Genomic DNA, 24,089 nt, shown 5'->3' with positions numbered 1-24,089 from the left:
CACTCTGCATTTCCGAAGAGCTGGGAGGGGCGGGGTGGTCTCCTTGTTTTGCTGGGGCAGTCTTCCTGAGGGACTGCCCCCACAACTCATTCTGACCAGAGGGGATTCTGAGCAGGAGTTCTGGACCCATACTGAGGGGCTTTAGGCACTGGGTGGGCTCACCATGCTGTGGAAGGCGAGGGCAGTGAGCGGGGCCCCTGGCCCCCACCAAGGCAGCACCACCTCCTGGCTGGGCATCATGAAGGCAGGTGTGGAATGAGAGGAATCACATGAGGACAGGAAGGACTTCCAAGAGAGGAGTACCGGGGGATGGGCAGGCAGAGGGAACCGGGGGACAAAGTTCAGTTCAGTTGCTCAGTCATGTCTGACTCTTTGTGACCCATGGACTGAAGCACGCCAGGCCTCCTTGTCCATCACCAACCCCCGGAGCCTACTCAGGCTCATGTCCATTGTGTCGGTGATGCCATCCAACCATCTCATCCTCTGTCATCCCCTTCTGCTCCCACCTTTGATCTTTCCCAGCATCAGGGTCTTTTCAAATGAGTTGGTTCTTCACATCACATGGCCAAAGTATTGGAGTTTTAGCTTCAGCATCAGTCCTTCCAGTGAATATTCAGGACTGATTTCCTTTGGATCTCCTTGCAGTCCAAGGGACTTGCAAGAGTCTTCTCTAACACCACAGTTCAAAAGCATCCATTCTTCGGCACTCAGCTTTCTTTATAGTCCAACTCTCACATCCATACATGACTACTGGAAAAACCATAGCTTTGACTAGACAGTCCTTTATCGATAAAGTAACGTCTCTGCTTTTTAATACACTGTCTAGGTTGGTCATAGCTTTTCTTCCAAGGAGGAAGTGTCTTTTAATTGCATGGCTGCAGTCACCATCTGCAGTGATTTTGGATCCCCCAAAAATAAAGTCTCTCACTATTTCCATTGTTTCCCATCTATTTGCCATTAAGTGATGGGACTGGATGCCATGATCTTAGTTTTCTGAATGTTGAGTTTTAAGCCAATTTTTTCACTCTCCTCCTCTTTCACTTTCATCAAGACGCTCTTTAGTTCTTCACTTTCTGCCATAAGTGTTGTGTCATCTGTGTATCTGAGGTTATTGATATTTCTTCTGGCAATCTTGATTCCAGCTTGTCCTTCATTCAGCCCAGCATTTTGCATGATGTACTCTGCATATCAGTTAAATAACCAGAGTGACAATATACAGCCTTGACGTACTCCTTTTTCTATTTGGAACCAGTCTGTTGTTCCATGTCCAGTTCTAACTGTTGCTTCCTGACCTGCAAACAGATTTCTCAGGAGGCAGGTCAGGTGGTCTGGTATTCCCATCTCTTTCAAAATTTTCCACAGTTTGTTGTGATCCACACAGTCAAAGGCTTTGGCATAGTCAATAAAGCAGAAGTAGATGTTTTTCTGGAACTCTTTTGCTTTTTCTATGATCCAGCGGATGTTGGCAATTTGACCTCTGGTTCCTCTGCCTTTTCTAAATTCAGCTTAAACATTTGGAAGTTCACGGTTCACATACTGTTGAAGCCTGGCTTAGAGAATTTTGAGCATTACTTTGCTACTGTGTGAGATGAGTGCAATCGTGCGGTAGTTTGAACATTCTTTGGTATTGCCTTTCTTTGGTGTTGGAATGAAAACTGACCTTTTTCCAGTCCTGTGGCCACTGCTGAGTTTTCCAGATTTCCTGGCATATTGAGTGCAGCACTTTCACATCATCATCTTTTAGGATTTGAAATAGCTGAATTGGAATTCCGGGGGACAAAGTATCACCTTGTAATTATTAATACTGCCTTGTCTTGCATGGTGCAGGCCACAGTCCCCTCACCTTCTTGGTTCGAACAGTGTACATATCCTCAGTCCCAAAATCCACCCCATCTAGCGAAATCTTTCCTGCTTGAATCAGACCGAAGGCTAGGGTCAGTCAGGACCTAAAAGAATGTCCATGAGGGTTTTCCTCCCTGAGCTCTAGCCATGCTCTCCCACCTCTCCTGCCCCCCCAAGCCTGTGACAAACCCCAGTCCCTTCCTAGCCTCTCCACTTGCACCCCAGGGTCCCCGATGGCCCTGCCACCTACCCTCTAATCCCCAAATCCCCGCCGAACTGCACCTCCCTGGTTACTCCGCCCTGGCAGTTTTGTCCTGGACGACTTCCGCCGCTATTCTGTGGACCTCCGCTACATGGTCTTTCAGACCACGGGCTCCGTCCCCATCTCCACAGTCATCATCAGCGAGGCCAGCGGTAGCCGCACCATCCTACATGCCTACAGGTTTGTACACCTGTTTGCACCCTGCCAGCTGCTGCCGCCACCATCACTCAGCCCCCAGAGCAGGACCTCCTCTCCAAGGCCTGTGTGCTCCCCACTGGAAGGCCTGGAAGGCCTGGGCCACTTGGAGTCTCTAATCTGTGTCTCCTTGCCCTTCCCTTGGCTCGGGCTCCCCCACCAAGCTTCCTGGTGGCTGACTTCAGGCAGCGGGGCGTGGATGTGTCTCAGGTGGCCTGGCAGAGCAGAGGGGAGACCCCGTGCTCTTGTTGCATCGTCAACATCTCCAATGGCTCCCGTACCATTGTACTCTACGACACGTAAGGCCCCCTGGCCTGGCCCGCCATAGCCCACCAATCAGCCTCCTCACTTGCCACACAGGCATCCCATTTGCCTGACTTTCGTGGCCTCTCTCTTTGTACCAGAAATTGTTCCTATGCCATACTGTTCAGTGATTTTGGAATTGTTTCAATTAGGGGACAAGTGAGGTGGGAAGGGGTGAGCTTTGCTCTGCCTGGTGACTTAGCCTTGGTCAACTCCAAGAAGAGGCAGGCAGACCTGTACAAAATGTAATTTATGATGTGATTCCTCCATAATTAGCCAATCAGAAGCCTGGGTGTGGGGGTGGGTAAGTCGTTCTGAGGGCATGGGAGATGTGATTCAAACCATCTTGATCCCTGAAGGGGGCACACTGGAGTTTCCAGGGTTGCCAGCCTGCAGCATGGCATCAGGAGCTGGGGTTTGGGTGTTCAAAAAAGATGAGCCACTCCCAAGAGTCCAGCATAATGAGGCTAGACCAAATGCCACATACCATCCACAGCCATTGCTGAAAGAAGGAAGAGGGACATTGGGTCAGCAGATAAGGGCCATCTGATGATTTGCTAACCTGGTGGCGGCGGCGGGGGGGGGGGGGGGGGTCATTTTAGGGTCCCAGGCTGCCAGGGAGAGACTTCTCTCTCCCAGATTCCCTCCTGAAAAATCTCAGAGGTTTAGTTTCCTGAGAGCCTAGTGTGTGTGTGCCAGGTACTCTGTTAGGGCTGAGATGGCCCAAGCCAAACTGCCCTGGGGTTCCGGCTGACCCTACTGCCCAGCATAACCACTGGGCCTGGGGGAGGGGCAGTCATTCTAGGACAAGATTTGTAACCAGTGGCCCTGGGCTCTTTGTGTCCCAACGAATGAGTGGGTAGGCATACAGCCTAGAGGCAATCTTCCCATTGGGCAATGCTTGGTCATCTGCCCATTGAGCAACACTCTGTAGCAACTTTGATCAGGGACACAATATGGGTATTCACAGGAAGGGAGGGAGAGAAGCTCCAAGGAGAACTGTCTATTGCCTACTGGCCTCGGTCCAGGCATATCCACACACATTATCTCCAGCCGCAGCAGGCCTGTTAAGCTAAGGGTCAGCCCCGTTTACCAATGGGGAAGCACCTCAGAAGGGACACAGTTAGGCAGCTAGTTAAATCCAGGGAGGATTCAGTGCAGAACAGGGAGGGGAGGCCACTGGCTGTGTGTAGGTCTCTGGCTAAGGAAGATCAAGGCAGACCCTTCCCAGGTTTCCACACCTAAGTCAGCCAAAAATCAATTCATCCTCAATCACCAACCTTGATCTCAGGATCATAACATGGAGCTGCCAAACTCAGGACAGTGGTGCTGACACTGCTGGGGCAGCCAGAAGTGAGTAGAACCAGACCTGAGCTTTAGGAAGAATGGCGGTCGCCTTTGTAGTTTCCCAGGACACTGCATGCTGGGAGCTGTGTGGGCTGCTGGCAAGAGGAATTCTGGGAATTGTAGTCCCTGGTGCTCTTAGAGCATTTGGGGAGATGTGGTCTCCAAAGCATGTAGATTGGCCCCTTACTTGACACATGCGGTGGATGAATTTGCCTGTAGATAATATCACAGCCTCAAACACAGGAAGGGGCACCCTAGGAAACTACCTCCAGTCCCCCATCTGGACGGAGCTCAGTGGGGTAAGGAGTGGTCTCAAGTTTAGCCTGGAACAGGGTCTGTTCCAGGGCTGAACCTCGGAAGCATGTGCTATAGATCCAGCTTCCTGCCATGCTGCAGGTAGTGCCAGGCATAGGGGCCCTAGCAACGAGTTAGAGATCTTGGCTCTGGCTGACCTCACCTTGTGCCTTCTCTGTTCTGTGACTCAGGAACCTGCCAGATGTGTCCGCTAAAGACTTTGAGAAGGTTGAGCTGACCCGGTTCAAGTGGATCCACATTGAGGCAAGACCTGCCCTACCTGTGTTTTGAGGGCCTCAACCTTCCAGCCCCTCCGCACGTTCTGCCTCCTTGGTTTTCGAACCATGGAGTTCCTTAGCGATAAATGAGCCCAGCACTGCCCAACCCATCCCCTCTCTGTCCTCATTTATGTTTTCAGGTGGGCAACTGAGGCCCAGAAAGATTCAGTAATGTACTCAAGATCACACAGCAGGATATAGGCACCAGAAGCAGGAGGCTGGCTCTAGGCAAAGTCCGATGCTTTCTGTTACAGGCTGCCCCACCCCCTCCAGATTCAGCCTCTGGCAGGAGCCAGCCTGTGGGAGACCTGATCTGTTAACTCTGGGGAAGGCAGGAATGAGAGGCCCCAACCCAGCTCCCAAATAAAGGAAACTAGAGTCTTCATTCCAAGAGAACATTTAGAGTCTAGATGGAAGGAGATCTTGAGAAGTCCTGAGTTCTAGTCCTAGCTTTGTCATTTAATTTATTGTAGTCCTTAGGAAAGTCTCTCTTTTTTTGGTCACACTGTGTAGCATATGGGACCTTAGTTCCTTGACTAGGGATTGAACCCATGCCCTTTGCATTGGGGGTGCTAAGTCTTAACCACTAGACTGCCAGGGAAGTCCCAGGAAAGTCTCTTTTATTCTTTAGTCTTCTCATCTGTGAAGTGGGAGGGCTGGTTGATAAGGTCTCCAAGGTCCATAACAGCATTGGAATTCTGAGACTTAGGATGAGTTCCAGCTCAGCAGCCCTGGCTCCTCTCCCCCCATCACCCATAGTTCCAGCAGGAAGGGAAGAATGAGCCTGCCTGGTCCTGAGCTGCCTGCCCTGCCCTGCTCTGCTCCAGGGCCGGAATGCATCAGAGCAGGTGAAGATGCTCCAGCGGATAGAACAGCACAATGCCAGGCAGCCTCCAGAGAGCAAGATCCAGGTGTCTGTGGAGGTGGAGAAGCCGCGTGAGGAGCTGTACCAGCTGTTTGGTTATGGAGATGTGGTAAGCGTCCCCTGCAGCACCCACCCCCCAACCCCACACACTCCCCCCAGCTCCCAGCCACATCCAGCTTACTTTGGTTCTTAAATGGAGTCTGAATATTCCCTTATCCTGCCTTTCACACATGGTGATGTTGGCAGGTGAGGGCAAAGCAAAGAGACAGACTCCCTGCTTTGGGCTCTTGCACAGCCCTCCACAGTAGCCAAGAAGTAGAATTTCTCAACCCCAGGGGGCTCATGGGTATCTCCAGATGGAATGTACAAGGCCAGGACAGCCAGCCACAGGGCCAGCCTCTCCTCAATGGGCCTCCTGTCTTTTCCTTTAGAAGGGAAGAATGAGCCCGGCTGGTTCTGAGCTTCCTGCCCTGCCCTGCCCTGCTCTGCTCCAGGGCCAGAGCGCATCAGAGCAGGTGAAGATGCTCCAGCGGGTAGAACAGCACAATGCCTTCCAACTATGGGGTGGGAGCCACTAGGGGCTGAGGGAGGGTGGGAAGAGGACTTGCCCATGTAAACTTGGAACATAAATGGAATCTGGGTGATAATCCTAGCACCATAGGAAAGCAGGTTGGGCCCTTGGCTGCACATTAAAAAATGTGGATGCCTTAACTCCACCTTCTTTTTTGTTTTTTTTTTTCAATTTGGTTGATAGAGGTGGAGCCTGAAGTATTTTTAAATAAAACTCCTTGGTGATTCTAATGTGTAGCTGGTGTTAAGAAAGCTCTAGAAACCCCCCCCCCCTTTGTTTTAAAGATGAAAAAATCAGACTTAGAGGGCACAGTTGTAGGAGGAAAGCCAAACAAAACCAAAACCCTCCTCAGAGCCGTGATTTAACCCGCTTATGGTAAACTGCACCCCAAGATGGCGCTCAAGACCCACCCTGGGTTTTCAATTGTGAGGAGATTCGTTGATCTTAGAACAAATAGGCTGGGACTTTTGTGTCACAGCTTACATGGCTGCTTTCCAGCATATCTTGAGCGAGTGAGAAAACCTTTCGTGAGGTACAGCGGGACGCTACCTGAGGGCTTAGGCGGCCATGTTGGAGGAGCAGCGTTATAATATCAATATCAGGCAGCTGCTGGTATGGGACAGCTGGGGCTAGAGCTCAGATGACCATCAGCCTGTCTTCCACTGCCCACAGGTGTTTGTCAGCAAAGATGTGGCCAAGCACTTCGGGTTCCGGTCAGCAGAGGAGGCCCTGAGGGGCCTGTATAGCCGCGTGAGGAAGGGGTGAGCTCGCAGAAGCCAGGCCGCGCCCCGGTGTGGGTGTGAGGGGTGAGGGAGCCTGGCATCCAGGGTCTGCCCTGGGAGGGGGACAAGGCTGGGGCCAGGGCTGGGCTAACAGCTCCCTGAGTGGAGGGTGTCGCAGGGCCACGCTGGTGTGTGCCTGGGCGGAGGAGGGCGCCGACGCGCTGGGCCCTGATGGACGGCTGCTCCACTCCGACGCTTTCCCACCGCCCCACGTGGTGGACACTCTGGGGGCCGGAGACACCTTCAACGCGGCGGTCATCTTCAGCCTGTCCCAGGGTGAGTACCCCAGCAGGAGGCACAGGGCTGGGGCCCGGAAGACCCGGCTGACCTGGCCACTCGTCCCTCTCTCTAGGGAAGAGCATGCAGGAGGCTCTGAGGTTCGGCTGCCAGGTGGCTGGCAAGAAGTGCGGTCTGCAGGGTTTTGATGGCATCGTATGAGTGCCCTGTGGCAGTGGGCACCGGCTCACACCCTGCCCCAGGCTGGCGTCACTGGCTCCTGTTGCCTTCTCCTCTGCGGCCAGCCTGGCATCGGGCTGCCCTTCTCCCTGGGCCGATCTGGGCTGTGGGAGGGCTCCACCTGTGACCTGGCATCTCACTTGGCAGAGTCGCAGAGCAAATAAATCTTCCCAGAGCCAGCTTCCTCCTGGCAGTCTGTGGGTTTTCAATGACTGAGCTGCTCTGGCTGGGGATTCCAGAGGTTTTGATCCAACAATCCTTCACCCTCTTTTTCTCTATTTCCCCAAATTCACCTCTTGTCCAGGCCCAGAGGAGGGCCTGCAGAGACCAGAGCATCAGGAAGCGACCCAGGCTTGCCATGAGCTGTGCCCTTGCTGGAGGCCCAGGTCTTCCTGGTGAAGAGCAGCTACCAGTACGGGTGTCAGTGCCCAGGAGGCAAGGATAGAGGGCCTGACTTGGAGCCTTCCTAGTGGGAGGGGAGACTTAACCCCTTGCACCCCAGGGAGCCTTCCCAATAACCACAAGCCATGAGACAAGCTCCTCTGGGTGCTGGTGCTGTCACAAGACTCCAGTGGCCACAGGCACGTCCACGTGGCTGAGCCAACCTGACAGGCCAGCAGGCAGGGAGCCTACTCTGTGGTTTGGTGGAGCCTCTGCAATTCAAAAATATCTCCCCAGTAACTGCCCCGAAGCCCCACTCTGGAAGTTTCCTTGGAGTCAAGACGGTGCCTCGGCCACAAATGTGACCCAGGATACAGTGGTGCCTTCCCTGGGAGAGACCCAGACTGAAGGCATGTGGGAATCAGCAAATGCCCATGTGGGAGTTGGGGCAGCAGGGTGAGGCCATAGAATGTGATCAAAGGTATGGGTTTTAGAGTCAGACAGACCTGAATTCAAATCAGCCACTAATTACCTACGTCACCTTAGGTATGGGTTTCCCTGATAGCTCAGTTGGTAAAGAATCTGCCTGCAACGCAGGAGACCCCGGTTCAATTCCTGGGTTGGGAAGATCCCCTGGAAAAGGGATAGGCTACCCACTCCAATATTCTTGGGCTTCCCTTTTGGCTCAGCTGGTAAAGAATCCGCCCGCAATGCGGGAGACCTGGGTTCAATCCCTGGGTTGGGAAGATCCCCTGGAAAAGGGATAGGCTACCCACTCCAGTATTCTTGGGCTTCCCTTTTGGATCAGCTGGTAAAGAATCCGCCCACAATGCAGGAGACCTGGGTTCAATCCCTGGGTTGGGAAGATCCTCTGGAGAAGGGAAAGGCTACCCACTCCAGTATTCCGGCCTGGAGAATTGCATGGACTGTATGGGGTTGCAAGGAGTAGGACACGACTGAGTGATTTTCACTTTCACCTTGGGTATGTTACTGAATTCCATCTTCCCCAATTTCCTTATCTGTCAAATAGAGATCATTCCATCTGGTCATATAATTATGGTGAGGATGAAATCACCATCTATAAAATGCCCAGCACGATGCCCGGTGTGCACTAGGCACTCTGTAAATGGCAGTTATTATTAATATTTTCAGGGGTGGGGAGCAGATACAGGGTGATGGAGCAGACCTGCCCTGAATACAGGAGGGTGTGTTGGTGGTTGGGCCCTGGGGAGAGGCTGGGCTCCCTTCCCCAGTTGTCTGCAGCTGGCTGTGGCCTAGTGCTGAACTCTTCTGTGTCTCGTCTGGGAACACTGGGTAAACTGAATTCCTGCCCTCCCAAGAGGCCTGTCTGGTCCCTGACCCCTGCAGTCTGAGGCCAGGGCATGCTGGGCCAGAGGATCGATGGCCCAGGGGGATGGGTTCATTCAGTTCTTTATTGGTCATCTGGTCCCTAAAGCTGCCCTTCAACTTAGGGTCTCCCTGAACTGCACAGACTGAACTGAACTGCACAGAAAGACCTACCACCTACTGGGGCCAAGGAGGGGGCACAGAGGTGGTAGTCATCCTAATATACACACCCTACCCTTAGAGCTTATGTTCCAACACTGAGACTTCTAGTGGTGCAAACCTGTACCCTCAAGGTTTACATCTCACTATTCTCCAGTTGAATAGCATGAATCTCAAGCTCATTTGGGGCGTTCTTAGACCCCAGTGTTTCTCCTAGAAGTTCTTCTGCTCTCCCTCCAGCGTCCCCAGTCTCTACCTGTCCCCCAACCTGCCCTCCAGGGCCTGGGGCTTCTCTTACAGCATCAGCCTGTCCCCCAGCCTCCTGTACAGGCTCCAAGAACTCCATTCTGGTCTCTGCCTGTCCTCCAGCTGCTTCTCCAGGACTCAGAGCTTCATATGCGTCTTGTCTCAGTGGGCTTTTAGCCAACAGAGGCTGCATCCCAACATCTTGTGGCTCCGGAGGCTCTCTGGGCTCTGTGTGCCTTGGAGCCTCTCCAGGGAAGTTGACAAGCTCTGCAGGGGTCATAAGCCCATCCCCATTCAGGTCCTGAGTCTCCAGCACCTTGTCCACTACCAGGATCACCTGTGGAAGAGTCTGTAGTGACTGGAGATGCCCCCAGGAACCCTGACCCTCCCCATACGACCTACATCCCTTCTATGCAGGCTCTGAGCCCTCTTTTTACAGGGGATTCACTATAAAAAAAAAAGTCATGATGAGAAAAACAAAAGCAGACTTCCCTGGTGGCTCAGTGGTTAAGAATCCCCCTGCCAATGAAGGGGACATGGGTTCAAGCCCTGGTCCAGGAAGATTCCACATGCCTGGGGGTAACTAAGCCCACACACCACAACTACTGAAGCCTGTGCACCCTAGGCAGTGCTCTGCGACAAGAGAAGCCACCGCAATGAGAAACCCAAAGACCACAACTGGAGAGCAGCCTGACTTGCCACAACTAGAGAAAGCTTGCCTGCAGCAATGAAGACCCAGTAAAGCCAAAAATAAATAAAATTAAAATAAACCCCAAAACCCCAAGGAGCTGGGTCTTCTTCATGGAGAAGAAGAAGGGCTTACCGGGTTGGTGGTGGGAGAGTCAGAAGCTCCAGGGGCCAGAGCGGCTGTCAACATGGACAGCAGCTCCAGGCCATCCAGCTGTCCACTCTGGTCGTAGTCGTGGAGAGCAAAGAGGTAGAGGAGAACTAAGGAAGAGAAGCTGGATCAGAAGAGGCATCAGGGGACAGCTGGATCAGGCAGGAGTCACGGGATGGCCCGACGTCAGTCCCAGCTCTGGTTGCCCTGAGCCTCCCGTCCACTGGCCCCATCAGCCCAGCCTCTTACCCTGCTCTCGGCTCATGTTCTCTGGCTCCTCTTCCATCCTCTCTAGTCCCTTTAGGTAGCTCTGTAAAAGTCTGGCAAAAAAGTGGAAAATCAGCCCACTAGACACCAGTCTGCAGCCCCAGGCCTGGCCTCACCCCAGCCTACTCACCGAAGTTGCTCCTGGCCTGGCTCGAAGGGGTTGGGCAGAGGCAGATGCTGTGCTTCAGGGTCCAACCTGGAGAGGGAGGGAAGGACTGGCCTTGCAAAGAGCCTCCCCAAGGGCCCAGCCTCATAGTCTTGTCTCCCAAGCTCCTGATAGAGATCACCTCCCAGGCCCAAAAGGAGCTGCTTCTCCGGGTCCCCAAAAGCCTTGGGGGGAACCTCAGGAGCACGACCTTACTCCCCAGATTCTGCCTTTGCAGATTTCTACCTTAGAGGTTAAGTGAAAATCCAAATAAAATATCTGGTTAGGTGGTGGCTAGAGGAGGCCACACCCAGTAGACACAAGGTAGTGCTCCAAGGAACCAGCACAGTGGGCGGCAGGACGATGTGGATTGTGGCAACTCTTTTCCTGTGATGTTGGTTGCTAAGGGACAGGTCTCTAGCTGAGCCCTGGTACTGCCCAGTTTTATATAGACCCAATGTGCTCCATAACACAAAATGGACTCTTTTCACCCCCCACGTTGAGGCGTAGACGTTGGTCTTAGAGTTTCAATCTGCTCAAGGGTTTTTATAACGCTCAAGATTTTCTCTTAGTTCTGGACGGGGATCCCTGTTTGCCCAAGTCACTCCAGACGTGTGATGTCAGAGAACTGTCAGGAGCTGTTACAGGAACTTTTGTCACTGCTGCCAGCCCTCGCCGCTGCTCATGTATCCATCCCCTGACCCCAGCCCGCATACCCCCTGCATAGTATTAATACACAAAACCTCGAAGAAGATACTCGAATAAAACAGAAATGATATACTAAGGATCTCTATTTCTTTGGAGCTTCCACTGTAAGAAGCTCCTGATAAGGGCAGCCCCTTCCCAAGCACATAACCTCACACCTCATTGGAAACGAGCTCCCAGTTCCAAGTGAATCCAGAAAACAGGTGTTGATGCCCACTTTGGAGAGGATACTCCGACAAGCACAATGCAGTGGTTGAGGTGGTGGGGATGACACAGAAGTCAAGGAGCATATACCCACTCTCCCAGATTCCAGAGGGGCCCACACTACACTCTCTGAGACTCCCCCCTGCTCCCGGCCCATGGCTCTGCCCTCTGAATGCCATTACCTCATGGTGCCATCCTTGGGAGCAGCCTGACTCAGGGGCAGGAGCAGCAGCAGTAACGTTCTCATCATCACAGGTAACATCCTTCCTATAACTGGAAGTAGGAACAGGAATAGGGAAGCAGAGGGAAGGGGTCTGCCACATAGCGGGGATGGATGGATTAGACAGCAACGCCTCCCTCTGCCTCTACCTGCCATCTAGGGGACAGGACTCCTGCACAGGGAGGAGCCACACAGGACGTCAGCCATCCCCAGTAAATCTTATTTCAGATCCAGCACATAGAGGGCATACTGCAGACCTGTGTTGGGAGAAGCCAAGCTGCAGACAGGAGCCTCTCCCTGCACCCCACTCCTGTTCCCCCCAGAGAAGTGCGTGCCCAAGTCACTCCAGACTCATGATGTCAGAGAGCTGTCAGGAGCTGCTATAGCAACTTTTGTCACAGCTGCTAGCCCTCACTGCCGCTCCTATAATCATCCCCCACTCCAGCCCGCATACCCCTGCAGAGTATTAATGCACAAAGCCTTGAGGAAGATACCCAAATAAAACAGAAACGATATGCTAATGATCCCTATTTCACAGGTAACATTAATGGGTGGCTGGGGAAGTGCTCAGAGAAGTGCAGTTTTAAGCATGTCTGATTTAGTTCAGTCCAATTATTTTACAGAGTCGCTTCAGTCGTGTCCGACTCCGTGTGACCCCATAGACGGCAGCCCACCAGGCTCCGCCATCCCTGGGATTCTCCAGGCAAGAACACTGGAGTGGGTTGCCATTTCCTTCTCCAGTAGTTCAGAGAGGTTAAGAAAAAGGCCAAACTAGACATGCCAAGAGTGGGACTTCCCTGGTGGTCCCGTGGCTAAGACTCTACCCTCCCAATGCAGGGGGCCTAGGTTCAATCCCTGGTGGGGAACTAGATCCCATCAAGCCACAACTAAGAGTTTGCATCCTGAAACTAAAAGATCCCACATGCCGCAACGAAGACCTGGTGTAGCCAATTAAATAAATATTTTTTAAAAACGAAATGCAGAGAGTCACAAAAAGCCTTAAATAGGGAGGGAAATAAATTGTTTGCATTTATTAAAAACTCACTAAAGAACAAATCAAAAGAAACTCAAGACTCTTTGAAATAGGTCAACACTCAGGTAGGGCTTGAAAACACAACAAATCAGGGTCAATATAACAGTGGTCCCAAGAACTGCTGTTTACTAAATGCAGTTGGGGAAACCAGATCTCAGTAGAAAGGAAAAAAACAAAAACAAAAATGTTCTTTTAGGCCTACATTGTGTAGGTCCATTGGCAGCACAATCAACTGATTAAATAAAAATGGTCAAATAGGGGATCAACCAAAGCACAGAGCAAGAAGCTTTCTCATTAGTCCCAGGATTGTGTACATATCATGGGAGTTTCTGAGGAAGCAGAAGCCCTCCAGAGCTGAGGCCTGAAACCTCAAACTCATCTCTAGGAAGACAAATCAACAGGTCCTTGATGGTCTACAGCAGACAATTAGGAACCCTCTGAAATAGTGCCCTATACTCTGGCTGGCATTGAATTTTCCTGGAGAAAGGAGCATAGCTTTCAGCCGATTCTCAAGGAGTTCCATGACCCTGACAAGGTTCAGGACCACTGCAAAGGAAGATATCATCTTCCTAAGACATCTTCCTAGAGCTGGTGAGCATCTGACCAACAGGTGGGTGATTGTGTAGCTATTACACAAATAGAGCTGTCTTGAGCATGGAAGACCACAAGTAGGTGAAGCTACTGAGAGTCATAGAAACTGTCCCCATTTTTCTATGCATAAGTTGGCCTGAAAAGATACAGTAAGTCTACATGGTTTGTTGGTGTGGCCAAGGAGATGCACAGCTGCCTTAACGCTGTTCATGGGGACTCCCCTGGTGATCCAGTAAAAGAATCCATCTTCCAATGCAGAGGACGTGGTTTTAATCCCTGGTCCAAGAACTAAGACCCCACATGCTGCGGGGCAACTAAGCTCATATGCCTCAACTACTGAGACCAAGCACAACAGAAGTTCCTTCATGCTGCAGCCAAGGCCCAACGTAACCAAAAATAAGTAAATATATAGGTTAAAAAAAAATAAGAATGTTCATGAACTTTGGCTGGCAACGTAGATCCTTGGGCTTTAGTTATTGTAGCCAGGAGAGAAGATAGGTCTTGGACCCATCCAAGGGAGACAGAACTGAGCTCTCTGTACTGCTTGGGGACCTTTAGAGGTCCTGCCACAGGGAACACACCTCAATGAAAGGATGGACTAGAAAAATATCCAGGCTTCCATGTCTGGGAGTATGAGAATAAACGTTCCAATGAAAGTAACCACAAAGCTAGATAAAAATAGAAAGTATATTTTTAAATGCATTTAGTTGGCAAGAAAGTAAGAAATACCCAGAGCATAAAGCCACAGTGGAAACAGTAATCCCTAGGGGAAAACTGTGCTTGAAGTCAACTTTTGCCTAGGGTATCTGCCAAACCAAGCCAACTGAACTTAAATTATCAGCTGAATGCTTCATGCAGTAGCAAAGACCAGAGATAAAGAATGCTTGGGCCCATTGAATGTGAAGAGACTAACAGGAGATTCCTTACATATAGTTGGGATTCAAATAGCTATCCTCTCAAAATGTAATTTATACAAAGAAAAGATTGGTTCTTTTTTAAATGCAATGAGTGAATTAAATAAATTAGACAGGTGATGTAAGAATTAGTGAACTGGAGAATAGATCTAAATAAATAGTCCAGAGTACAGTTAATTGAGTCAAAGACATATAAAATATAAAACAAAGCAGCATGGAGGAGATAATAGAGAAAATTGGATTAAAAACAGAATTTGAAGAAATAGTAGCTGAGAGTATTCTATGTTGCAAAACACTGACACTCCCATCCAGGAAGCCCAACAATCCCAGGCAGATTAAATAAACAGAAATACACATCTAGAATTGCTGTTCTGAAAAAACAGAAAACCAAGAAAAAGAGAAAATCTCAAAAGTACTCAAACAGAAAAGACAAATCACCTAAAAGGAAGCATAATTAGACAGACAGCTGATTTCACAACAGCAACAGTGATGCCATCACTGACTCAGTGGACATGAGCTTGAGCAAGCTCTGGGAGATGGTGAAGGACAGGGAAGCCTGGCGTGCTATAGTCCATGGGGTTGCAAAATGCCGGACGTGACTGAGTGACTGAACAATGCACCCCTATGTTACTATGACATTATTTACTATAACCAAGATATAGAAACATGTGATATATATACATGTATATATATATATATATTTACATGTGTATACTCACACACACATACACATGATGGAATACTACTCAGCCATAAGAAAGGATGAAATAATGCCATTTGTGGCAACATGGATGGACCTTGAGGGTACTAAACCAAATGAAATAAGTCAGATGGAGCAGACAAATACCATATGATTTTACTCATATGCAGAATATGAAAAATTATTTAAAAAATAAAAATAAAATAAATGAACAAATCAAACCAAAACAAACAAATAGATCTAGAGAAGAGAACAATGGTTACCAGAGAGGAGGGGCTGGGGGAGGGTAAAGTGGATAAGGGAGATACAATGTATATTGATGGATGGAAACTAAATTTTTTGATGGTAATCCCACTGTAGGGGACACAGAGGTATAAATATAAAGTACACATAACGCTTATATAATATTATTTAAAAAAAAACAACAGTGATGCCAGAACACAGTAGTATAATATTTCAATGTGTCAAAAAGGGGTGGGGGAAATGGCCATTTTAGATTTTTATTCTCAGCAAAATTATCTTTTAAGAATGAGATTAAACAAAAAATGTTTGACAAATTTTAGATAACAAATTAGAGAATTTACCACCAACAGTTCTCTATTAAAGGAAATTCTAAGAGATATAACTCAGGAAGAAGGAAAATGATCCCAGAAGGAACATTTGGAATGCATGGAAAAAGGGTAAAAGAAGAAATCAGAATGGAACTTCTCTGGTGGTAGAGTGGATAGGAATTCGACTGCCAATGCAGGGGACACGAGTTCAATCCCTGGCCTGGGAAGATTCCACATGGAGCAGAGCAACTAAGCCTGTGAACCATAACTATTGAGCCAGCGTGCAGCAACTACTGAAGCTCATGCGCCTAGAGCCTGTGTTCCACAAGAGAAACCATCACAACAGGAAGCCAGGGCACTACAGTGAAGAGTAGCCCTAGCTTGCACAACTAGAGAAAGCCTGCTCGTAAAAATAGACCCAGCGCAACCACACACACACACACACACACACACACACACACACAAAATCAGAATGTGGGGAAATCTAACAAAGATTGTTAAACAATGATAATTATATTACTATATGGAGCAAAAAAAGATGGTGTGAGCTACATTATTGGACAACATTAAGATATAAGGTGAGGACAGTTGTTTGGGAAGAGAGTGGACATAATGATCAACTGTTAACTATGCATGTAAAAATTTTCTAATAACCACTAAAAGATAGAAATGAAATGTTTGACCTCAAACAAGCAGAAAAAAAAGCAATGGAAATTTTTAAAAATCATTCCAAAGGAAGGCAGGAAAACAGAAAAAAGAGAAGCTAAAAATTAATTAAATGATTAAAAAGGAAGACAGGTAGAAAGCATAAAATAAGATAGTAAAATAGATTCAAGTATATCAGTAATCATAATAAACATAAATTGTATAAACTCATAAGTTAAGAAATAGAGATTATCAAAATTACATAAAACAACATACAAATCACATGCAATTTTCAAGAGATTAAGAGATTAACACAGAAAAGTTGAAAGCAAAATGGTGGGAAAAGGATACATGAAGCAATACTAGAGAAAAGAAAACAAGCATAGCTTTATCAATATTAGAATAAATGGACCTTAAGGTGAAAAGCGTTATTATAGATAAAAGCATGTCATTATAAAATGCATGAAAATTTAATCCCCTAGGAAGGTATAATTCTGAACCTGTAGAAACCTAACAAGTAGCCTAAAAACATCTAAAAGGATAAATGGCATAACACTACACACCTATTGTTATTTAGTTGCTAAATCATGCCCAATTCTTTGTGACCCCAGGGACTGTACCCTGCCAGGCTCCTCTGTCCATGAGATTTCCCAAGCAAGTATACTGGAGTGGGTTGCCATTTCCTCCTCCAGGGAATTTGTTCAAACCCATAGAATGTACAACACCAAGGATGAACCCTATGGTTGACTGTGGACTTTGGATGATTATGCTGTGTCAATTTAGGTTCTCAATTCATCGTGTACCATTCTGGTGGGGCACAGTGATAATGGACATGGCTGTGCATGTATAGGGAATTATATGGGAAACTTCTCAGTTTTGCTGCGAACCTAGAACTGCTCTAAAACAAAGTCTTTAGAAAAAAAGCTGGCATAAACTCAGTCAGAAAAATCTAATCTGCTATTATGGGGGAGAATTTAACATATATCAAACAGTATCTGAAAGATTAAATAGACTAAAAATTAGTAAAAATGTGGACAGATGATTGGATAAAACATTTACTAAACTTGAGCTAATGGACAAATAGAGAACCCAACTCCAGTCACTTAGCAACTGCATATTCTCAACACATGTGGATTATTTATAAAAACTGAAAAGCAGAAGGCCAAAGAATGTGACTCAATGAGTATTAAAGAATCAGTTTCATACTGTTATGAGATTAAAAGCAATTACATTAGGAATCAGTAACAAAAGTGATGTAAAAAATCTCATTTAGGGAATTCTCTGGCAGTCCAGTGGTTAGAACTCTGGGCTTTCACTGATGAGGGTCTGGGTTCAATCTCTGGTTGGGGAACAAAGATTCTACAAGCTGCATAGTATAGCTTAAAAAAAAAAATCTTAGTTATATAAAAACTGTAAAAGGCACACTTAAATATACATCAGAGAAAAATATCATAATGGAAAATTTTCAGTACTTAAAATTGAATAATATTGGAAACATTTACATCAAAGCAAGATACATAGCTAAAACAGTATTACAGGGGAAATGAATTGGCTTAAAAACTTAGAAGAAAGGCTAAAAGCTAATGAATTAAGCTTCCAACTCAAGAAGCTAGTAAAAGAGAATAAACCCAAAGAAATTAAAAGAAATGAAGTAACAAAAGATACAAGAATTTTAAAACACAGTAGAAAGGAGTGTGCGTCTATCTGTGTGTGCTAAGTCACTCCAGTCATGTTTGACTTTGCAACTCCATGGACTGGACTATACGTAGCCTACCAGGTTCTTCTGTTCATGGGGTTTTTCAGGCAAGAGTACTGGAGTGGATTGCCATTTCCTTCTACAGAGGATCGTCCAAAGCTAAACAACTGTGTTTCTTCAAAAGGAGTAATAAGTTAGAAAACCTCCAACAATTTTCATTAAGAACAAAGAGAAAAGGCACAAATAAACAACATTAGGAATTAAAAGCAGACATAACTGTAGAAATAGAAGAAAGTTGTAAACTTAGCAGATATAGCCATTTTCCTAGAAAAACTTAACATCGAAACAGACATCAAAAGAAATAGCAAATTTTGTTTTGTTTTTTTGCAAATTCTAAAAGTCCTACAACCCTTGAAGAAATTGAATTAGTGAGTATTAACCTATATTGTTTTAGGAGCTATAAACTATAAACTAAAGCTATAAACCTGAACTATTTCTAGAGCAACCTGCCAATTAATTGCCATAAAACTCTGATCCAACAGTATCATCCTGAGGATTACATAAGGAAGAACACAAATAGAAAAGAAATTATAAAGATATTTATAGCTGTGCTATTAATAGTAGTCAAAGAACTGTAAACAACCTGAATGTGTAACATTTAGACAGGCTAAGCAAATCATACTATGTGACAGAGCCATTAAAAATGATAAATATTTCTAATTTGTTTTAAAGGAAAAAAATGGACATATTTGAGTATATTTAAAGTATGAACTTCTGTATTATGAAAGAGACAATGAATCAAGTTCAGAAGACAAGTGATGAAGGACTGGAGGGAACAGCGTTCAAAGCTTTAGGGTTTTCAGGATGGTGCTGTTCACCACCACTCCCAGCGGGGGCTTTGAGATGGAAATCTCCATGGAAACCCTATGGAGACTGAGTGAAAATCCAAGAACTGCAGCATTATGTGAGGGTGAGGATTAGAGAAAAGGCTCTGCCCACAGCGGGTTTATGGTTAGGAAGCAATGGCTTAGCGAGGGTCTAGGTGAGTGGACAGGAGGGCTGCCTCACCCAGTTCTTGGTACCCAGTGTGCTGTGGGTTTGAAGACAGGAGGCTGAGGGCTCCAGGCTCTAAGGTGGAAATAGGGGCACAAAATGGTTGAATGAGCCAGCTGGCCAGAAGAGGCCAGAAGGAGAATGACAGTAGGCATAGGATGCAGCCGAGGATGCCATGGGAAGCAGCAGCCCAAGTCAAGACCTTTGGTGACAAGGACCAAGGAGGTGAGCCTTCGTAGGGAAGGCAAGTGTCAATATAAGTTTATAGAATAAGGGCTAGTTTTATTCAATTCTTATATTTATTGAGCACCTACTATATGGTAGGCACTAACTTGTAAGTAAGATGATAATATTAGGTAAAATTACTCATTCTTTTTTCTCCGTAACACTTAACATATTTATGTAAATAGGAAAAGATACAAACCTTAAAACTACAATTTAAGAGAAAAACAGAAACACAGAATTGCTAAGGAATAGGGGATGTAGCCCAAAGTTTAACGGTACGGGCCCTAATCTCAGGCTGGCCTAAGTTCAAATGCAGACTCTGCAACTCACCAACTGTGTGACTTCTGTGTTTTAGAACCTTGATCTGTAACATGAGGATGACGAGAGCATCTCTCAGGGTGTGGTGAAGGTTCGATAAGACAGGATGTGTAAAAGGCAGCGCCTGGTGATATTATACAATAAGGCATTTTCCTCCCAGAAGTTTTTCTGGACTGCTCTGCAGGGGCTTCACATATACCTACCATTCTGGTCTCCCCACCTGGATATCTTCAAATTGCTTTCTCCTCCCCATCTGTTTACTGTCAGGACCTGGGCCAACAGCAGGCACAGGAATAATTTAAATCCCCCAGAGCTGCCAAAACCTATTATCCAGGCTTAATGCATTATCACCACTAGGAGTTGCCTTTTGAAAGAGGACATTTGGAAACTACAAAGAATGACTGGTGGGAGCCGTTCAGGCATAAAGGAGAAGCACCCATCAGATCCCCCTAATCCAGTCACTCATTAGGCCAACGGCGCTCGTTTGAAAGACGTGTCTACCCTCAGTGAGGGAAGGGGAGGGTGGGATGAGTTGGAAGAGTAGCCTTGGCATATATACACTACCATAGCTAGCTAGTGGGAGGCTGCTGCACAGCACAGGGAACTCTCAGCTCGATGTTCCGTGATGACCTAGAGAGGTGGGATGAGGGGGTAGAAGGGAGGTTCAAGAGGGAGGGGATACATGTATATGTATGGCACTGCAGCAAAGAACCTGCCTGACAACATAGGAGAAGCAGTTTCGATCCCTGGGTCGAGAAGACCCCCTAGAGAAGGAAATGGCAACCCACTCCAGTATTCTTGCCTGGAAAATCCCACGGACAGTAGAGCCTGGCGGGCTATAGTCCATGGGGTCACAAAACTGTCAGTCACAACTTAGCAACTAAACAACACATAGCATATTCTCTTCATTGTATGGCAGGAACTAACACAACACTGTAAAGCCATTAGACCCCAATAAAAATAAAATACAGAAAAAAAAGGAAAGGGGGAAAAAAAGAGAAAAACATATCTACCAAGTCTTTCTTGTGAGAAATAGCTGAAGTCAAATTTGCCTTTCCTTGTATATGATCCGGACTTAGGAACTCACTTATAATGAACAGTGGAAATGATGCCAAGTAACCTCCAAGTCTGAGTCATAAAAGACAACAGGGTTTGTGCCTGGTTCTGGCTCTCTCTCTCTCCCTCTCTTGACATGCAGATACACCCTGAACCAATGTGGAAGAAGTCTGCTGTGCTGTCAAGACCACGTGGAGGAAGCACATAAGGAGAGGGATGCTTGACAGGTCCTGGTTGTGATTCCTGCAGCTCCCAGCTGCTCACTTCCCACCCAAGGGCCAGGCAGGTGAGAGAGCAAAACTGCAGATGATTCCAAGCCACAGCCTTCCAGCTATCCCAGCCAACACTGCCGGAGCGGAACTGAGCTTGTCTTCACAGTCCTGCCCAGAATGTACACTCACAGGCATAGTCAGTGCTATTGTTTTCGGCCACTAAGCTTTGAGGCGATTTGTCAATTGTAATAATGATAGATTGGCTTCTTGGCAGTCACACAGGGCTCTGCTCTCAGAAGAGCCCTGGGCTTAGACTAAGGCTCTGCTGTCTCTGTCTTGAAATTCTCAATCTTTTCTAATAGTGGGCCCTGAAAAGGATGACCTGGTCCTGAACCCTGCCTACACGAATTGCTCTTATTCTCCTCCTCTTGGTCCTATGTGTTTGTCACACGCAGGCAACTATTCAGCATGTGCAGTGGACAGGGCTATGGCACCAGCCAGACCTAGGTTCAGATCCCAGCTGCACCACAGACTGTCCCTGTGACCTTAGGTAGGTTAATTATCCCTCAGAATGGAGATAATAATACTTACTTCACAGAGTGGATAACGAATTACTCCTTGCACAAGGAGTCTCTTATTCTTGTCCCTGTCTCTGATAGCTTCTCGTTTTAAAGAACCCTCCATAGCCACATCAGCTTCCCTGGTAACTCAGTCAGTAAAGCATCTGCCTGCAATGTAGGAGACCCGGGTTCCGTCCCTGGGTCGGGAAGATCCCCTGGAGAAGGAAATGGCAACCCATTCCAGTATTCTTGCTTGAATATTCCATGGACAAAGGAGCCTGTGGGCTACAGTCCATGGGGTGGCAAGAGGCAGATTCGAATTAGTGACCAAACTACCACAACACCCGCATCAGAGCAATCTTTTGCTGGAATTCCACTGTTCCAAAACCTTCAGTGGGTCCCTATTTCTATTATAGTTCAGTCTTCACCTGGACATTCAAGGCCTTCTCTGATCAGATATTGTGTTACCATTTTTAGACTCATCTTCCAATTTTCCATCATCCTAACATTTTGCTTCAAACAGATGGGTTCAGGAGTATGTGGAAATACTTTTCACTTTCACCTTGCAGTTCTTTTGCCCAAGCTGTTTCATCCCTTACCTGAAATATCCTGGGCCTTCCTGACAACCTTAACACTCTGGTTGCAGTTCACTTCAGAAGCAAATAACTGCAAATGGGCTTTCAGTGTCATCTCAGTAATATTCTCCTAAGTCATGCTTCCAAATGTGACATTTTTAGCCCAGATAACTCACCTCTGTGATTTAAAGGAAGCCAGACTAAGGCATGCTTCCCTGGTGGCTCAGTTGGTAAAGAATACACTTGTAATGCAGGTAGACCCAGGTTCGATCCCTGCATTGGGAAGATTCCCTGTTGAAGGTATGGCAACCCACTCCAGTATCCTGCCTGGGAAATCTCATAAACAGAGGAGCCTGATGGGCTACAGTCCATGGGGTCACAAAGAGTCGGACACGACTGAGTGACTAAACCACCAGCACCACCAGGCTAAGGCAGCTCAAGTAACATTTAATGAGGTTGGTGTAATGTGATTTCTTCATCCTTTCACATTTCTAACTATTTATTGAAGAGTTGTTTGCCATGTCCTTCTCCAGGGGATCTTCTCGACTCTGGGATCAAACCTGGGTCTCCAGCATTGTGGGCAGATTCTGTACCGTTTGAGCTACCAGGGAAGCCCTTGTAAGCAACAGAAATAAAGCAGTTATTGAAAACTGCCTGTCAAATAAATATGTTCCTAATCATTTTCTATAACTACAATGTGCTGAAACACAATTTACCCTAATGACCACAGAAAAGCCACCACAATTATTAGAGTCGTTATATAATCCAATACAGTTATTTACATCACACGCACACACACACACACACTCACAATGACCCTCCAGTATTTGATTTCTTCAAGCCTTTGCATCGGTGCATAGGAGGAGAGCCTAGCCTTAGAGTTGAAACTCTGATCGAATCCAGTCTGTCATAGTACTAACAGTGTGATCTTGGCAGGTGTTGTGGGGCCTTCACTCTAAAAAATGAGGATAGGGACTTCTCTTGCAGTCCAGTGGGTAAGACCTTCTGCTCCCAGTGCAGGGGGCTTGGTTTCTGGGGACTCAGATTTGATCCTTCTTTGGGAAACTAATATCCCTCATGCCCCATGTGCATGCTAAGTCGCTTCAGTTGTGTCCGACTCTGCCTGACTCTATGGACTGTAGCCGCCAGGGTCCTCTGTCCACGGGATTTCCCAGGCAAGAATACTGGAGTGGGTTGCCATGCCCTCCTCCAGCGGATCTTCCCCACCCAGGGATGGAACTGGTCTCTTACCTCTCCTGCATTGGCAGGCAGGTTCTTTACCACTGACCACCTGGGAAGCCCCTCATGCCCCATAGTGAGGCCTAAAATATGCAAACTGAAAAAAGCAGGAGGATAACGGTATCTATCTGGAAGGGGCTCAGGTAGATGCACTGGAAAACGTAGGTAGAGTGACTGGCAGTGAGTATTGCTCCCTGAGGATTTCAGAGACTCTAGGATGTAGGAGAGCCTTTTCATTGCTTGACCACTTGCACAGCACCCCTGTCGATGGCCATCAGCCTCTACTGGACTTCCCAGGACAAGAGTCTGGCACCTCACAGGGCATCCATTCCATTTCCAGCTAATACTGTCAGAAGTTATTTGGAGCTCAATCTTCTGCCTTAATTCCTCCCTCCAGAGCCGCCTGTGACTCTATCACAACCCGACCCCCTCGCAAGAGAAGAGGCAGTGGCTATACAGACCAAGAAGTCCCACACCTGAGAGCTGGGCTCCCCTGCCATTGCCAACAGGGTGATAACCCTCGGTTCCTCCTTCTCCTCCTCTGTCAAATGAGGATGAAACTCCTGCCAGCCTCCCCTCCCCCCGGGATTGTCAGAGCAACGAATAAGACCAGAAGGGAAAAGCCCTTGGGGGGATGATGAACTTCACCCTCCCCACCCCCCACCCCGCCCCATCACCGCGAAGGAGCTCAGGTCTCAGGTCTCCCTTTTCAGGCCCTCCCTCTACCTGCTCTCAGGGGTAACCTCGGAGAGGCGCCCAGAGGCGGGAGCCGGCGCTCCTGCTGCGTCCGAGCCGCAAGGGATGCGGAGGCACTGCGCCTTCAGCATCCGACCCGGAGCCAGGAGGCCGCCCCCGCCCGCGGTCCAGCCCCGCGGCGCGCAGCATCGCCAGGCTGCCCGCGGCGGGGTCCCAGGCTACCCACCGGGCAGGGCTCGCACCCACCTGCGGCGGCGCCGGTCCGTCTGGGTCGTCGCTGGAGGCTGTGCGCCGCCGCCGCCGCCGCCGCCGCGCCTC

General features: G+C 47.9%; 2 protein-coding genes across 3 annotated transcripts in view; one reads left to right on the top strand and one right to left on the bottom strand.

Moving 5' to 3' along the window:
- LOC128071272 (ketohexokinase) overlaps positions 1–7,374 on the top strand; it is a 12,905-nt gene extending 5,531 nt beyond the window's left edge. Inside the window, exons 3-8 of one of the 2 annotated variants that reach the window (XM_052664162.1) lie at positions 2,150–2,284; positions 4,435–4,507; positions 5,349–5,495; positions 6,630–6,718; positions 6,858–7,015; positions 7,092–7,374. In XM_052664162.1, coding sequence (XP_052520122.1) covers positions 2,150–2,284; positions 4,435–4,507; positions 5,349–5,495; positions 6,630–6,718; positions 6,858–7,015; positions 7,092–7,177 — 688 coding nt within the window. In that variant the 3' untranslated portion in view covers positions 7,178–7,374. The remainder of the gene's footprint in view (positions 1–2,149; positions 2,285–4,434; positions 4,508–5,348; positions 5,496–6,629; positions 6,719–6,857; positions 7,016–7,091) is intronic. The other variant, XM_052664163.1, reaches the window with a different exon arrangement.
- Positions 6,278–24,089, bottom strand: LOC128071273 (cell growth regulator with EF hand domain protein 1-like). Its single transcript, XM_052664165.1, has 6 exons — positions 24,018–24,089; positions 11,670–11,760; positions 10,564–10,629; positions 10,416–10,486; positions 10,152–10,276; positions 6,278–9,665 (listed from the first exon to the last, which is right to left on the bottom strand). Exons 2-6 carry the CDS (start codon positions 11,747–11,749, stop codon positions 9,219–9,221), a joined length of 789 nt encoding a protein of 262 aa, XP_052520125.1. The 5' UTR covers positions 11,750–11,760; positions 24,018–24,089; the 3' UTR covers positions 6,278–9,218.

Source organism: Budorcas taxicolor, unplaced genomic scaffold (genome assembly GCF_023091745.1).
Source record: "Budorcas taxicolor isolate Tak-1 unplaced genomic scaffold, Takin1.1 scaffold315, whole genome shotgun sequence".
NCBI lineage: Eukaryota > Metazoa > Chordata > Mammalia > Artiodactyla > Bovidae > Budorcas > Budorcas taxicolor.
Note: the sequence above shows the minus strand (reverse complement) of the source record. Positions and strands in the feature narration are given on the sequence as shown.

Excerpts from the sequence above, each read along its gene's own strand:
- LOC128071273 (XM_052664165.1), bottom strand. The coding sequence starts at position 11,749 with ATGTTACCTGTGATGATGAGAACGTTACTGCTGCTGCTCCTGCCCCTG. Across the intron at positions 10,630-11,669 it reads CCCAAGGATGGCACCATGAG|GTTGGACCCTGAAGCACAGC; the intron begins GTAATGGCATTC and ends CTCCCTCTCCAG. Across the intron at positions 10,487-10,563 it reads CCAGGCCAGGAGCAACTTCG|ACTTTTACAGAGCTACCTAA; the intron begins GTGAGTAGGCTG and ends CTTTTTTGCCAG.